This window comes from Cheilinus undulatus, linkage group 13 (genome assembly GCF_018320785.1).
Source record: "Cheilinus undulatus linkage group 13, ASM1832078v1, whole genome shotgun sequence".
NCBI classification, from domain to species: Eukaryota; Metazoa; Chordata; class Actinopteri; order Labriformes; family Labridae; genus Cheilinus; species Cheilinus undulatus.
In genome coordinates, this window is record NC_054877.1 from 32,408,103 (window position 1) to 32,424,776 (window position 16,674).

The 16,674-nt window shown below is 40.2% G+C and overlaps 1 protein-coding gene across 1 annotated transcript in view; it reads left to right on the forward strand.

Annotated features, from left to right (window-relative positions):
- The first annotated feature begins 4,716 nt into the window (after nt 1-4,716).
- Nucleotides 4,717-16,674, forward strand: part of LOC121520174 (artemin) — a 32,337-nt gene continuing 20,379 nt past the window's right edge. The window contains exon 1 of the mRNA XM_041803523.1: nt 4,717-4,994. Within this exon, the coding sequence (XP_041659457.1) occupies nt 4,880-4,994 (115 nt within the window). The 5' untranslated portion in view covers nt 4,717-4,879. The remainder of the gene's footprint in view (nt 4,995-16,674) is intronic.

Here is a 16,674-nt window from a genome sequence, read left to right on the forward strand (position 1 = left end):
TTAACACACTGAAGGTGGTGTATATCAAAGCAGCCCCTTCATCCTTGTGCTGTCTTTTGTAATTATTTAATATTATCTGTGAAAAGTATATCACCCTGTCCCAGCAGACTGTTTTATTTCTCCTGCTTTAATCGTTGTCATCCTCATTATCTGACGGTACATTCCTTCATGTCATACACCTCAGCTGTGTGCATTGTTGCCCTGTTGGTCGCTTCTATAAATAGAGCCATGGCAGAGACCGGGGATCCTCCCTGCATTCGTCTCTGCCTCTGTACAGAGAGCGTGGGCCCTGAGAGCAGAGCTGAGGAGCTGTTTACCTAGCCTTTGTGCTTGGCGGGCCTCACTGTTTGCCCTGCAGGGAGTGCCTCAGCTGGAGGGCCTTTCCGTGTGTCCCAGGGTGGGTTGGGTGGATTGAAGTGGCAGGACAGAATGGGACAAATTTAAGGGGCTCCATCAGTGATTTTTTTGAAGAGAGCAGAGGTCTGTGGTTTATCAGAAAAGCCCAGGGACTCACTTTGCTCTTTCTTCAGGTTTGACAGGTGACATGGGGAGGGCTGACAAGGCAAATGTAAAAGACAGGGTGGTAAACAAGCATGTGTGAGTCTGTGTACAGAATGAAGCCTTTAGGTGTGCAGTTCAATAATGAAAGTGCGTTCCTAACAGGCCTACCAGGCACAGGTTGGCGCCTAAACATTGCTGGGATTCCCCGGGCCACACAGTGTTTAGAGTAACTGTTAGTGTATACTGCAAGGTCAATCAAACTACAAAGTGACTTAAAACGATCCAAAAGAGAGAAAGTCTTTACAGTTTTTGTTTTCTACAACACAACTTTATTCATAAAATAAAGTCTTGGACTAACATTCATGAAATAAACAAATTGCAAAGACTAAGTGACATTTCATTTAAAAAACAGAGACAAAGGTCAGAGGTCAGTTTGGAATTTGATTATATATACCCATTTTAGAAGTAGTTAAATGAAGCGTGGCTCACTTTAACTTTGTTGCATCCTTGACAACCCAAAGTGCTGGCTCCTTGTTTCCTATTGGTCTGTACAGTTGACTTGTTGGGGCCAATATTAAGAGCTTTACTGGGGTTAGGGAGCTCTAAAATGAGTGATTGTTCTTCCAGAAAGGCACAAGTATCTTATATTTACAACCCCAATTCCCCCAAAAATTGGGACACTGTGTAAAATATAAATAAAACAGAATCCAATGATTTGGAAATCACATAAACTCACATTTTATTCACAATAATAAACGCATATTAGATGTTGAAAGTGAGACATTTCACATTTCATTAAAAATATGAGCTGATTTTGAATTTGATGGCAACAACACATCTCAAAAAAGTAGAGACAGGGCAACAAATGGTAAGAAAAGTAAGTGGTGCTAATGAGAAACATCTGGAGCAGCATTTTGCAAAAAAATTAGTTTACTGGCAACAGGTCAGTAACATGACCGGGGACAAAAGGAGCATTTTAGGCCCTGTCTACATGGAGACGAATTCAGGAGTATAGGCAAAAGTTTTTTGTCATATCGGCGTTTCATCCGCAAGGAAATGTCGTTTCAGGAGGCCGTAAATACTACTTTTTGAAACCAGGTCCCAGAGTGAACAAATCTGTTAATGCTTACTGTTTCGTCTCTGTGTGGACAGCCAACCTCATCTTTCTTGAAACGATTACGTCACACATAGCGTTGCCCAATTACTCCACATGCGCGTGTCAAACCAAAACAACAATGGCGGATTACAGAGATGTGTTTGTGCTGCAAAAGCTGCTGAGCTTATCATGGCTTTTACAGCAAAATCTGATGCTCCTTTACCACCACTGAGAACAGTACACACCAGATGTTCTTAAATCCACCACGAAGAACAACCAGAAGGGCAACTAGGAGAAAGTCTGTGGCCGTTTTCTGTAATCTTCTTCTCTCTTTTAGTGCATTTCCGTGGCAGCGTTACAGTGCCACGTACAGGCTTAGCATATATACTACCGCGTTTTCAGTGGTTCCATGCTTATGCAGACATTTCTTGAAACAATCCCGTATTTACAGCAAACTTATTCGAAACAAAACAGAAATATATCATTTTCGTCTCTGTGTGGACAAGGCCTTAGAGGCAGAGTTTCACAGAAGTAAAGATAGGTAGAGGTTTACCAATCTGTCAAAAACTGCATCTAAAAATTGTGGAGCAATTTCAGAAAAGTGCTCCTCAATGTAAAATTGTGAAGTCTTTGAATATTTCATTATCTATAGTACATTATATCATAAAAAGGTTCAGAGAATCTGGAGAAATCTCTGTGTGCAAGGGACAAGGCTGGATGTCAAAAGTGGACGCTCATGATATTTGGGCCCTTAGGTGTCACTCATTAAAAACAGACATGATTCTGTACTGGAAATCACTGCATGGGCTCAGGAACACTTCTGTCAACACTGTTGGCTGTGCCATCTGTAAATGCAAGTTAAAGCTGTATGATGCAAAGAAGAAGCCACATGTGAACATGATCCAGAAATGTAGCTGTCTTCTCTGGGCCAAAGCTCATTCAAAATGGACTGAGGCAAAATGGAAAACTGTTCTGTGGTCAAATTAATCAAAATTTTAAATTCTTTTTTGAAACCACAGACGCTGTGTCCTGCAGACTCCACCTCCAGCTAGTTGCCAGCACACAGGTCAAAAGCCTGCATCTTCTGTTTGATATGGAGTTGCGTTTGGGCCTATGGTGTGGGCAGCTTAAACATTTGAAAAGGCACTTTCAATGCTGAAAAGTAGGTTTTATAGCAACAAATACTCCCATCCAGATATCTCTTTCAGGTAAAGGCCTAAACCTCGTACTGCATCTGTCACAACAACATGGCTTCACGGTAGAACAGACCAGCTGCTTTAAGTTAACATTTAATTCAGATGGATTTTAATTTGCAATTCTTACATGAATTACATTTTTCTAGCACCTCTGATGAATGGACTTCTGTAACAAAGACATTTAAACTGACCACAGCAACATTTAATTAACCATAAATGAAGACAAAATACAACAAGGACGAAAATCACTAAAGGGAAGTGCAAAAAAGACAAAGGTCTTCTGTGGCTCTATGAATACAAATAGCCACAAAAGACCAGAAAAGACACAGAACAGCTTTAAAGACTCACATATCAACTGCCAAGAGGCACACATTCAGTGAAAAGAGAAACAAATTTACTGTAAAGACACCCAAAGTAGCACAAATAGGTTACAAATAGACATAGCTGCATCTATTGTTGTCTTGCTGTAATACTCCTGTATAGGTGGGGTGGGGGAGCTTTGCATGTCTGTGCCCAGGGGCTGACTGTCTCATACTCCCGTCCATGGTTGTGCGCCTGTACATACTCTCAGTGCCAATGTGGAAAGCTACAAGTGGAATATAACGAAGTCCTCAACATTTCTAAGCATGTGAGGAAGGATGTGTCACTGGATGGACTATTCCAGAGGAACCCTTCAGAAACTGTCACTGACAGCCCTCTGTGAAAATCTCTCCCCTCCTTCTCTCCCTCCCTTCTCTCAGCGCACGAACAAAAAGACATCTGAGCTATGTGGATGGGGAGGAAAAATCACAGCACTTTGTACGGCGGCGCTCCAGTTTCACGAAGTCTGTGACAGGCGGAGCGGCGCGCTGTTTTACGCATAGCCTCCAGTCCTGCGGGGCATTGTAGACATTGTTCAGTAGCTGTGTAGTAGACTCCTGAGAAGACACCAGAGCGGCACAGTCTCTGATAACTGGATACCTGAGTTCAAAGATTTAAAAATAAAAGGCGCTTGTTGGAGACGCGGATTATCGCTGCGTAAAGGCGTGACGCACCGACTTTTCACTTTTAACGCATGAATCTTAAGCGTCATTTTTTGACTGAACTTGATGTTCAGATCCGCTCCAAACACGCTGGCACATTAAAGAAGAAGAAAACCAGGTCTCCCCTTGATTTTGAACTTCTTAAGCTCCCCTCCTGGACGTTGTGGTTCTGTTCCAGCCCAGAGAGACGCGGAACATGTGAGAAATTTCCCGCGGAGTTATTTACTCATTAACGATACAAGCTGTTTGGAGGCAAGACCGAACAGGTTACAGGAGGTAAGAAGAGGGGAGTCGTGCCTGAAAAACTGGCTTCATTTCATTAAACGCTGATTGGACGTGAGTCAGCAGGGAGACGGCACGAGTAGCAGATTGAGGACAAACATTTTTTACACTTCAGAGTGTTTGAGTGCGTGTCCGTGTGTGCAGTCCACCCTGTTGGAGCGTTTATGTCACCGCAAACAAACTTCTACCTAATTAGGTTTTATATAGGCTGCAGGCTGCATGCGCCAGTCAGCTGTAAAGTTTATTTTCCCTGACCTGAAAAGCTTTCTGTCTGCAGAAAGTCTCAATTTAAAGGCTCATTTGGTCTCGTATTCCTTCTTAAAATACGCACCTTCAAAAACTTAACTTAGGTTTGAGATAACGTCATTTTTTTTCTGCATATGTGGACATATTTTCTTAGGACAGATGTCCTTAAACGTTACAGATGATGAGCATGAGCCGTGATTTATTTTAACACAGAATGAAAATGATAGAAATACAACAAGATTTCTTCAGTTTTACCCAAACTACAAACTGTATGTTTCACATGAGTCGACCCCTTACTTTGACATCCATTCATGTTCCCATCTCCTTTCTCATCCAGTGTGCTGAGGCTCTGACAGGACGCCAGCCCGAGTGCAAAAAAAGGATTTTGGCCGCGTAAAAACGGACAGGAGGAGGAGGAGGCGCCTCCTCTCGCATCGAGTCAGAGCCGCTTTAGATGGATTCTTCATGTTTGCTTCAGCCTCAGTGGAGACAGCTTTCTCTGAACACTTACACGCCGTTACAGTGAGCTGTAAAACATGCCACATCGCTGCGTATGGATAACCGAAAACATGAGCTGCACCCGGCGAGAAAGAAGCACCTCTTTTATCCTCTCCGGTGCGCACTTGGAGCAGAGTGCGCACAGGACAGCTGGTAAGAAAATTTAAAGTTTAGCCAACGTGGATTTGAAGTAATATCAAAGTGATTTAAAGGAATATTTGCCTTTCATGCGTGATGTTGCAGTGAAAGCAGCCCTGGCCTCTTGTGTTTGTGTTTGCTGTGACAACACAGAGAAAGCTGTTTGATGTTTGATTTCTTTTCACATCAGCGGCTCTTTTCTGATCTTCAAACCTCCTCTCACGCACCTGCCAGCTGTTTGAGACTCCTCTGACTGCTGAGGGTCACTGAGACCTGGATCCACTTTGAGGTTTAATTTAGTGTTTATTGGGGGTGTTGGTGAAACCCTGTCTGAGAGGAGGTGTTTGTTCTTGTGTTTTTATGAAGTGAAGTTTTCTGATTTATCGGCTGAAGTCTTTACAAGGTGCTGGAAGGTGACTGTGAATGTTGGGGAAATGTAAATCAAAGTGACAGGGGTATGTGTGTTCTTATGGATGAGGAGGAAGCTGTGGCGGTCAGGAAGTCTTCCAGAGTGACCCTCTGCTGTGGTGGTGGGCTGCAAATCTCAATATCAAAGTCAGGGACACACACAGCTGCATCAATTCTCCCTCCTCTCCAGTGGGGATCAGAGGTAAATGATATCTGTCTGTCCCTCTATTTGGCCCATTCAGCTGAGCAGATGAGTTTCCTTCAATGAGGATGGTCCTTATCAAAGTTTGAACCTTTTTAGAGGAAGTTTTCCCTGAGCAAAGCTTACAAGGTCTTGGTCACTGGCAGAATAATGTTGGTTCTCTGAACAGCAGTGCTGGGATTATTCAAGCTTCAATTTGATTATGATTTTGGCTTTAAGTGATCATGAAAACAAGATTACCTTTGCCTGAGCCGTCCACCTTGTTTATACAAGCAGTAATTTCATATGTGGACGTTGTATTTGTTTCTATTTTGTTTAGATAATGTACTTCAAGCAACAATGTGTAGATTTTTTTTGCATTGAAATATTCATTTTAATCACCAAAATACTACTTCTCTTTTATATTTTGGCTGAGTCTTACATTATGTGAAGTTTTTCAAAGCCAGTTATCTTAATTTTCATAGATGTACTATCTGTTATGGTGGATTTCATCAATTTAGCAGACACAACTAGTTTATCTCTGCCATAGAAATGCTGTATTTTATATCAAAGACTGCTACATAATGCACTGTAAGACCACACAATTGACCATTGTTAAAAATAAGAGTGGTGTTAACTTAAAAAAATCCAAAATAGCTATTTCAGCTCTACTTTCTAAGTTGATAGAACACACTTGTTGTTTAAAGCAAACAGTACTCAATTATTCTTGGTATTTTTTTGTCATTATACTCAATTTACTTGACAATCATCCATTAATCTGCAGTTTTCCACACTCGCACCTTGAATGAAGTTATTGACTCAGTTAGACAAGTCCCGTCTGTGTAGAATAACCACAATATACAAAAGATGACCATGCTGGAAGAGGATTTCCTGGATCAGAGTGTGATTTCAGTTGTCACTTGCACATCTTGAGTAGTATAAATGTTCAAGTATGAGATAGAAATGAGGGACAAATGCAAGGAACACATAGCTTTACAAAAAAAAAAAAAAAAAACTTTAAAATATTGTTTTGCACTGGATTTAAACAGAATTGCTAAGTGTAGGAAAGTCTGAGTAAAGATTACCCAAAAATTGTATAATGACTTAATCAGCTTCAACAAAAATTTTGAGTGTTTTCAACTAGTTCAATTTTACAGTGCAGAGAGGTAACTGCCACTGGAAGCTCTTTCTGTTGCAGTTTCTCATTCAAGTTTTGTGCTGCTTACTTATGATGATCACATCTATTCTCTGCCATCAGTTTTCCATTCTCATCATGTTGTGGCCTGACTAGGCTTTTCTGCTGTTCAGCGCCCTGACCTCTGCGGCACATTTCTTGCTTTGAATTGAGAACTTTTCTTATTAAAACCAGGAGGAGGAGTGTTTACTAAACAGTAAACAAATGTTTTGGTTTCATTGATGAATTTCACATAATCCGTGTGAAAAGCTGTTAAAACGTGGGCTTCCTGGTTCACACACAAATGATTCAAGAATACTCTGCAAGTAGCGCACAGCTTGAACAGCTCTGAACCTGGTCAGTGACTCGCAAAAGCTTTCAGCTTGAATATAATTATATCATTCACGGGTACAGGCATGAGTAAAAAAAAGCAGGCGGGTGGCAGGTGACAACAATGAAATAGGAAAAAATCATTATTCTTACTTCTAAATAAACTAATACTGTCAAGTATGATCAGAGTTAGTTCCTTGAAGCTTTGGGCACATTGTTACCTCTTTATTAGCTCATATGCAAACTTGTTCTTTGGTAAATGTGTTGGAGGAGCCTGAGGAAGTCACTCTTAAAGTATAAAATTGGGTTTTACTGTTCACAGGTCTGGATGGATCTGGGTTTATCAGGGATTATTGCAGGTAATGGTTCAGATTCTGGTTTTGAGCTCTACGTGTGCAGGTGGATGCAGGTTTGCAAAACATGACCTGTACCGGACTCTGGTGCAAACCAGAGAGGCCACTATAAAAGTTTTCACCCTGAATATGTGAAATTCATCAGTGAAACCAAAACATTGATTTACAGCAGTAAATACACCTCATGTATATGGATGCACAATACTACTGTTGTGATATTGGTATCAGGAGATATCTTTAAAAAAATCAAACATTAGTATCTGCAGATATGAACATTTCTGCTGGCATTTACAACAGATATGTCTACCATGTCGGCCTTAGATATTGGTGAAATATACAAGTGTAAAATCAAGTATACTTTCCTTTCCTGCTCCTCTCTCAGCTTTGCTTGACTCAGCCTCTCTTTGCACAGGAGTCACATGGTGATCTTTACAATAAAAAGGTGCTTTTGTGTCTGTATCAGTACTGGCTTAAATTAGTTTGGAAATATAAGCTTATGGGATAATGGAAAATTCAGAATTATGCATCCCTACTTGGTGAACAGAGTCCTCCATCCAAAACAAGAAGTCGACCGCAGAGATGTGCAGATCATGGCATATTTGGTCTCTACTCATCACATGCTGCCATTGCTCTGATTGAGAGCCTCCCGGCAGCCCCTATAATGGGTTGTGATTGGTGCTTAGAAAAAGAACATTACGGCAAATATCTAAGACAGTGGTTCGCAACTGGTGGGTCGGGACCCAAATGTGGGTCATGGAGCAGTTTTTTAGCGTGTCTGTATAAAAAGAGGGTTGCAAAAGTCCTGTAGTCCTTATTGGACATGCATCAATAACTTTTATTTTACCCTGTTTTACTGTGAAATTTGGTAAATTTACATGTTTGATCGATATTTAAACTGATTTATCTCATTTTCTTGCAGTGAAAAAGCTACTTTCCCCATGATAATAATGTAATTTCTCAAAATCTCTGGAAAATGATGCTTTAAACAGCAACATACTCAATTAACTAAACATGCGCTAATGAACCTTTTTTTTTTTTTTTAACTTGGTGGGTCCTGATGCTGGACCAGTTGAGAACCACTGATCTAGGAAACTTATGTAAGCCTTTGGCAGATATGGATCTTTCAATTTTATTTTTCTCTATTTTGTAGCAAAGAGTAAAAAATGGCTATTTTCTTGAGATGCTGACGTATTGATCCTGTTATCTTGGAAAGAAGTATTTTAAAAAAGGTTGTTTCTATGGCTGGACCAGTTGAAAACCACTGATAGAGTGTTATTATTAAGAATATCTGAGTATTTATCAGTGCTCTTATTTGGCTCCAGGGGAGCTCTATATTGCATTATGGGTAGGTAAGATGTGATGGGCAGGCATCATGGAGGCTGAATGTTTTTTTAATAGGAAGGCCTAAGCCAGGAACACACCACTAGAACATTAAATCTGTTATAAAGAATCATGAAATAAACAGAAAGAAATGGCTTTTTTTTTTTTGCTGAAACATTGGTATTTTTTGTTCCTGCACATCTCTGTGCCACAGTGGTTGATTTGATTTTGAGTTCATCACAGCCACAGTCAAGATTAAAGGATTTCTGTGTTGCCTGCCTTGTTACGCTTGCCTCTCTCACCAAAACAGCTCTCACTTTAATTTGAGTGAGAGCAGAGGGAGCCATGATGAACTTAGTTTGAAAAGAAAGAGAGCTGAGGAAGGTTAGAGAAAGGCCGTTGGTTAGTAAAAAATAACCCCAGTCATAGGGAACTCCTCTGATTTGAAGATGAGACCTGAAACGATGCAAAATAACTCCCAGAATTGTTTACATGGTTAGGGCTGCTCAGGCCAAAAAGTGGCCTAAAACAACTCTTTGAATTACATTATGTTATATAGATGAAAACAGTAACCTGACATGCCAGATGGATGTGTTTCACACAACCATCTGGGAAAGCTTCAATAGGAAAAGTTTGAGAAAAGGCAGAGGCTTTGAAAAATCCTCGAGTATGATTGGGTGAACGTTCTGTTTGTCTCTACGGGCCAATCAGAGCAACGAAGCACATGACTATAGACATGTAAGTACTCGACTTTTGTCCTTTTTGAAAAGAAAACAACTCACTGTTGTTCTTTGTTCTTCTTTAAACGAGGAAATGTCATCAAGTTCTGATAAAACTGGTGCTTCAGCAGCATCCACGCTGATCTCTTCCTCCATAACTGCACCAGCTCTTGCTGCTGCTTGTTTACGTCACGACTCTGCTGCACCTGAAAGTACTGCCCCTCGTTGCTGATTGCTCCTGTCACTTTCTAACCGGGCCCAAATGATTCAGATGGGAGCTTTGCAAGATGGATTCGCCAGTGGAAAAACAAGGAAACGGACGTATCCATCTGTTTTACAAGGTTATAAAAAACAGACCAAATGGCTATAAGTTGAGTGTTGTACTGACATCCTAAAAGTTAAACACTTCTGTTTTTGGTTTAACATCTATTGGTAATCCTATCTAATGGTTCAAGTTTGTGGTATTTTCCATCCCCGTACCCCACACTTCGTCAGGATTCATCCACTCAGAGATGTACAACAAATAACATGGTGTGTCATCCTGATGAGTGGATGAACTTTGATTCTTGCTCTCTGACTCAGCGGCCCACTGACTCACTGGGTCATGTGCATACAGCGACAAAAGCAGGCCTTTGATGTGAAGAGTCAGGATCTATTTTCTCATCTTTTTTTAATATACAAAGCTGTTGTACTCCAGATGAAGCCGTGTCTCATAGAAAGCTTTAGATTCACCTGAGACATGTCACACATCCCCAGCAGCCTTCCCCTCCTAAATGCCTGTAAAAAGTGTGAAAACATGTCGTGAAACAGCCCTTGTTTTTCTTAAGCTGTGTCGTTCAAAATCGCCAGTTTGTTCTCAGGTTCAAACATGAGAGCTTCACCTCTGCTTCAGGCATCTCACACTCCCCCGTCACGCCGCCACAGCTTTCACTTCCTCTGGTCAAAGGTCCCGGGGTCAGCGGCCCTGCTGAGGGTCAGGTACAGCAGGCGGGTGGGTTCTCTTTAGCAGTGGCCTGCTGATGTGTGGTCTGGTTTGTTTTAACTGGCATGTGGCTTTACAAGGGCTAGCATGCTGTTTGTTGGTGTTATGGCTTTAACTCTTTCTTCTTCTCATGCTGCTCTGTGTCCTCAGACTTGTTGAAGGCCAGTTTAAACCTGTCTTAAAAAATAACAGATTGATCCTCAGTAGTACCTTAATATTTATAGAAGAAGTCTCATAAATATTTATGGAGACATGGATGCTACAAACAGGCACAGTCACTGTTTGCCTTTCTTGACAAGTTTCCTTTGTGAGCAGTCGATTTAAAAACTTATACTTGGGTTATTTCTCTTGGGTGTTATAGTTCTGTATTATACTTAATGATGAAAACCCCAATATTAGGAAAATATTACTCAGCAGGACTGCATCTTATTCATCAAATTAGACAAGAAATGTAACATCCAAGGGGGCTCAGATTTTAAGTGTAGATACCCGAAAAACAGTAATGGGCCCAAGGGAACAACATACAACAAAAGTGATAAACAAGGGCCAGTCTTAGCTCAGGGAGCGGGTACTCAAACACAGAGAGATTACAGTCATCTCTTCCTCCCCATATTTCCTCTCTCTTCAGTGGCCCTGTCCAATGGGCCAATAAAGGTAGAAGCAAAAAAAGAAAAAAAAAAGAAGAACAGAAAGTACCGGCTTAGTAACCTGTAGACAAATTCCTTAAAACCCTTCAATTCGATTGTGTTGAAATGAATCATTTGAATCGGTGTGTTCACTTATATTAAACCAGAGGATGAAAGAGGTCTTGCTGTAGACCATAGCTCTCAGACGCCCCCTCCTGCACACTGCAACTGTGAGGCACCACATCTGTCAGAATGGAAATAAACACCAAAACTTTCAAAATATATAAAGACTAAACTTTTAGTTTGGGTAAAAAGGAACATATTTTACCTTTTAAAGACAAGTTTATATTGGTCTCAAAGGCACTCAAAACATGCCTGTGAAGTTTGTTGCTGAAAAACCCTCCAGTAAAGGATTTTTGCATGGCTAGAAACCCCTCTGTTTCAGCCCTGCTCAGAACGAGCTGTTTCTGTGGCTTTAAATGTTACTGATCTGTCTGACTCCGCCCCTGACCACACCCCTCTAAGGAGATGGATACTACCATGTCATTTAGCAGACGCTTTTATCCAAAGTAAAGGACCTTGCCCAAGGGCCCAAACTGGACCAAAGTCAGCAGGGTAACCCACTGAGCTACCCAGCATCTAGGCTGCTAGCTGAGAGGAAGATCAAGAGAGGAGGGTGAGACTTTCCTCCAAGCGGGGAGGCCAACTGAAGCTGGTTGCGGTGCTAATTCCCCACATGAGGTAATGGGGGGAAAATCTGAGAACGGTTTGTTTTAGCACACATTTTCTGAAAGGTTGAGAAAGAGAGGGGGGAGGGGGATTTTACTGAGTCTTGGTGGGATTAAGAACAGGCCAGGGCCACATATTTTTGTCAGAAAAACCTGAAAAAATGATTTTTGCATAACATGTCCTCTTTAAGGTAAGGGTTAGGGTACCAGAAGTTAAAATTTTAAAACCTGACCAGCAAAACCTGATTAAAAAGTTTAATTAAGTGGATTAAACAGGCTGCTCAGAGGAAAAAAGCTCATCCTCTATGAGCTGCATAAGCTCAGGGATAATGGAGTGACATCGCTAACGTAGCTTAAGCTCATGGATATTTGTACCAACGAAGTAAAAAGCTAACATTTGTTGTGTATGCTACATAGCTTATGCAGCTTTGTTAGCTTTACCACGTTTGCTAAAGCTCAAGTTTCTAAAGCTCATGTTGCTAAAGCTGACTTTGCTACATTGGATTACATTGTAACATTAACTATGTAATAAGCATAGCTATGTTAGCAAAGCTAAAGCGAGCTGCTATCTGCATACTTCTAAACTGGGTCTATAGCATCATTTACCCCTCTGACCTTTTCCCCTGTTTTATTTATGAAAATGATGCTTAGTCTATAATGTTTGCTCTTTCATGAATGTAACCGCCAGACTTTGTTGATGAATAAAGTTGAATTTAAAAAAAATCTAGAACTGGAAATACATTTTACTGGTGAATTACAGCGCTTATGTCCTGACAAAGGCTCCGTCTCACATTCACAGTCTGCAACACGGGGCATTTGAGGAGTATGGTCTGCAGTCAGGCTGTCTTGCAGAGGTTCCCAAACCTTTCCTGCTTTGATCTGTCATTTGACCTGACTGAGACAACAAAAACAAACATAACAACAACAACAACATCTCAGTCTGACAGGACATGGCAACAGGGAGAATCAGGCACTTTTCATTACCCAGCTTTGTGCAGGTTAGGGTGAGAAAGGACTCTTCATATTTTCTTTTCTTTGTTTTCGTCATTGAAATGTTTGGTATGGATTTATTGTTAGCCATACTTTCATTGGAAGACCCCTCAAAAATGTGCCATGCTTTAGTAGCATTGCTAAACGCAATGTATTGACTTTATTTAGCCTTGGCCCCGCTGGTTATAGCTTAAGCTAAGATTGCAGTAATTTAACTTTAAAATATATGTAGAGACATAAAAAACATGTAGAGTTTCAGAGATGCGTCTCCTAAAAATCATTGATAATATCTGTCCCCTTTTTGCCTTTTTAAATCTTAAGTCAGTGAATAATACTGAACCAGTACTGACAAAAAATATAATACCTCCCTTTTTGAGAAGCCTAAACTACTTTATTTATATGGATATTAATTCATGTTGTAAATTACCTGTTGGTTTTAAAATACACCTACCTCGTATTTAGTGTGCTAGCTAATGCTAGCTATCTTGCTAGCCTGAGAAAACTGGCAACCTCATTTTCATTTTGGTAGTACTGCTATGCTGAATTTTTACAGAATAACCATGTATAAAGGAATTTATTTCCAATCTGTAGTAACTGTTGTAAATATTTACCATTTTTATTGTTGTTCCTATTTGAGAGATAAACCAGCTTAATTTGAATTTGGATGAGTTAATTCAAAATGCATATTTTAAGTTTAGTAAGCACCAAGGCCACCCGTTAGGGAGGATTAAGGGGAGAGCTTTTTAGGGCCCAGCCAAGCTGGGGCCCATGGAGGTCAGTAAAATCATGGTCCATTGTGAAGTTAAGCTGTGATAACCATATTTTATTTAATGTGAATAATAGCCACTCCTATCAAAGCAACACAAAATGAATTTTATCTATCTGTGCTGTAGTACAATAAAGCCTTTATTAAAAATGTAAAACCCCTTCCTAGAAACAGAATTACCTGTTTTTAGTGATGTTAACACTGTAGATAGATGGGCACACTGAACTAAACCATTTATCAAGGAAAGTCAGATTTAATAGCTAAGCTATAATGTGCACAAACGTCAGAATTCCAGGAATCAAAGTAAAAGAAACTAAGCTTTAGTGGAAAAATGATTAAATAATTGAAAAATAATGGCAAATGTGGGCAAAGTGGGTTTAAAGTGGCAAAAATTGTCAGAATTTAGTGGTGAAAAGTGTTTTAAAGGTGGCAAAATTGGGTAACACGTGGCAAAGATGGGATAAAAGAAGCAAATATGGGTTAAGAAATGGAAAAGGGGAAAATGGGCAGAAACTTGTGAATAGCAGTTAAAAAGTGGAAAAAAGGGGCTAAAATGGTTAAAGGTGTGGCTTTAATAGTGAAAAGGGGTATAGCAAAAAGAGGGAGGAAAACATTGTGAAAATGGGTTTAAAAATGGCTGAAATGGGCAGAAAAACTGGAGAAAAGAGGCTAAAAGCAGATAAATTGGTTGAACGTGGCAAAAAACATTAGGTTAAAAGAGGCAAAAATGAATGAAAATTGGTTAGAAGTGGCTAAAGGAGGTTAAAAGAGGCAATAATGGAATAAAAGAAGAATAAATGGGTGGGAAGAAATAGTTAGAATGGGTTATAAGAGGTGAATATGGGCAGAAGGGTCAGAAAGTGACAAAAATGCATAAGAAGAGGGAAAAATGGTTAATTGTGACATAAATAAGTTCAAAGTGGCACAAAAAGGGTGAAAAGTGGCCAAAAAGTGTCAACAGAGGCTGGAAACTGTGATGAACTAGGGCTAGAAAGTGGCGATAAGAGGTTTTAAGTCAGCACAAATAAATATTTTCATCGTAAGAACTTTATAATAGCTGGACTCACTTTTCAGTTCCAAAATGAGGGAACTGTCAGAAAGGATGGCAACACCAGCCGTCAAACACCAGTAACATTAGCAGCGAAGTGACCAGTAAAGTGGGTCACAGTGTTTTCAGGTTGGTGGGAATCTGTCAGGTAAAGATGGATGTGAGGCTGCTCAGGGAGCCTTGTCTTCAGCTGTGACTCTAGCTGGCTGTGTAACGTTACTCTGGTTGTTTTGTCCGCTCACTAATGGAGAGACTGCAGGGAGAGGGAGAGAGATTGATTATGCAACCTGAAAGTGCCACAGGGCAACTCCAGTCTGGAAGTGCTTAGAGTACGCAGAGAACCACAGTGATCCCTTTAGGGCAAATTGAAGCAGGCATGATCTGACAACAAGGAATTTCAATTTGTTAGATGTATTCTTTCAGACAAATGCTTCCCATGCTACTTCTGTTTTTTAGCCACTCTCTGGTGTAGCGTGGCACAAATCTCGTGTAAGCACACTGGGGGAATAATTTCTGCCTCTGATGTTGAATAGTTTTTCTGTTGTGTAGTGCTTTGACTTCTTGGAGTTCAAACAGCTTAAATCATTTAGAACAAAGGCACAGTTAATACTTCAGAGCCGCTGATGAAACATAAAGCAAACTCCTGTCCTTATCGCAAAATCTCCCTTCTTAAAACAACTTTTTCTCAAAATGCAGAAGAATGTTAACTAGCCAAGCGCATGTTTGTGTCTGTGAGTGAAGTTTTTGATACAATAAGCTGTATTCTTTTGAAATTAGCGGGTCAGATTCATTAATCACAGCGTCTGAGGGGCTGCTTTGAACTATCAGGCCAGGTCATTAAACCCAGCCAGTCTGGGGCACGAGCGGGCGACACGGAAACACTTTAGAGAGAGCTGGTTCACCCACAAGACACACTCATAATGACCAATGTGTGTGTGTCACAGATGGCCACTTCTCTGAGTGCTGCTCTTGGGCTCAGTGTGGGCTTAATTTGAAGAAATAACAACATGAGATGGGAGCAAGAAAAGGTCACAGGGTGGGTGACTGGTGGGAGAGGGGGTTTCTGCAGGTGAGTGTAGATGTGTTAAAAAGTGAGGAGTTCATGAGCCAGTGTTCAAATCTTCTTTATGGTTACAATACAACAACAAAAACTAGAGGCCAATATTACCCAATACCCAATACTGGGTAATTTCTCTTTTTTAATCATAAAAAAATGCAAGCCAGCTTCTGTACAGTGTCTAAAGTGTTAGTGGTGATACGAAGAAATGTTTGTTTGATCAGCAGAAATGGTGCAAGCATCCTGGCTAACACTTACAGATATTCATTTTGGAGTTGATAATAGGGGTCGCGCTATAATTGGATCAGGTGCTGAAAATGACTGATCATGCCAGTTTTTACCTCTTTAACCATTTTTTTCCACACATTTTTGCCACACGTTACCCAATTACAAAACCTCTCTGTCACTCAAACCTATTTTTGCCAATTTTTGCCTATTTTTTTTAACCACTGTTCTGCATCTTTTAACACATTTTTGCCACTTTCCACTCATATAAACTACTACTTGTTTGCCTTTTTAAAACTTTTAACTTATTCTTTGCCACTTTTAACCCATTTTTTGCCATTATTTACAACTTTTTGCCACTTCTAGACTAATTTTGGGGTTTTTCCCATTTTGCCACTTCTTTCTGTCACTTTTAACCAATTTTTTAAATTTTTGCCAATATCAACCACTTTTTGCCCATGCAGCTTAATGCACATATTTGCAACCTTTTTTCCACTTTTTCCACTTGTAATCCATTTTTCCTTTTTTCCCATTTTTTCCACCTCCTACTTATATTTATCACTTCTTTTGTCACTTTTTTGCCCATTTTTGCCACTTCTTTCTGTCACTTTTAACCCATTTTTGCCACTTTTTGCCCATGCAATTTCATGTGCATATTTGCAACTTTTTTCCACTTTTTTCCGCTTGTAGCCCATTTTTTCCTTTTTCCCCTATTTTTGCCACTTCCCACTCATATTTGTCACTTCTTTTGCCAGTTTTGACCATTTTTGCCATTTTTTACCTCCTTT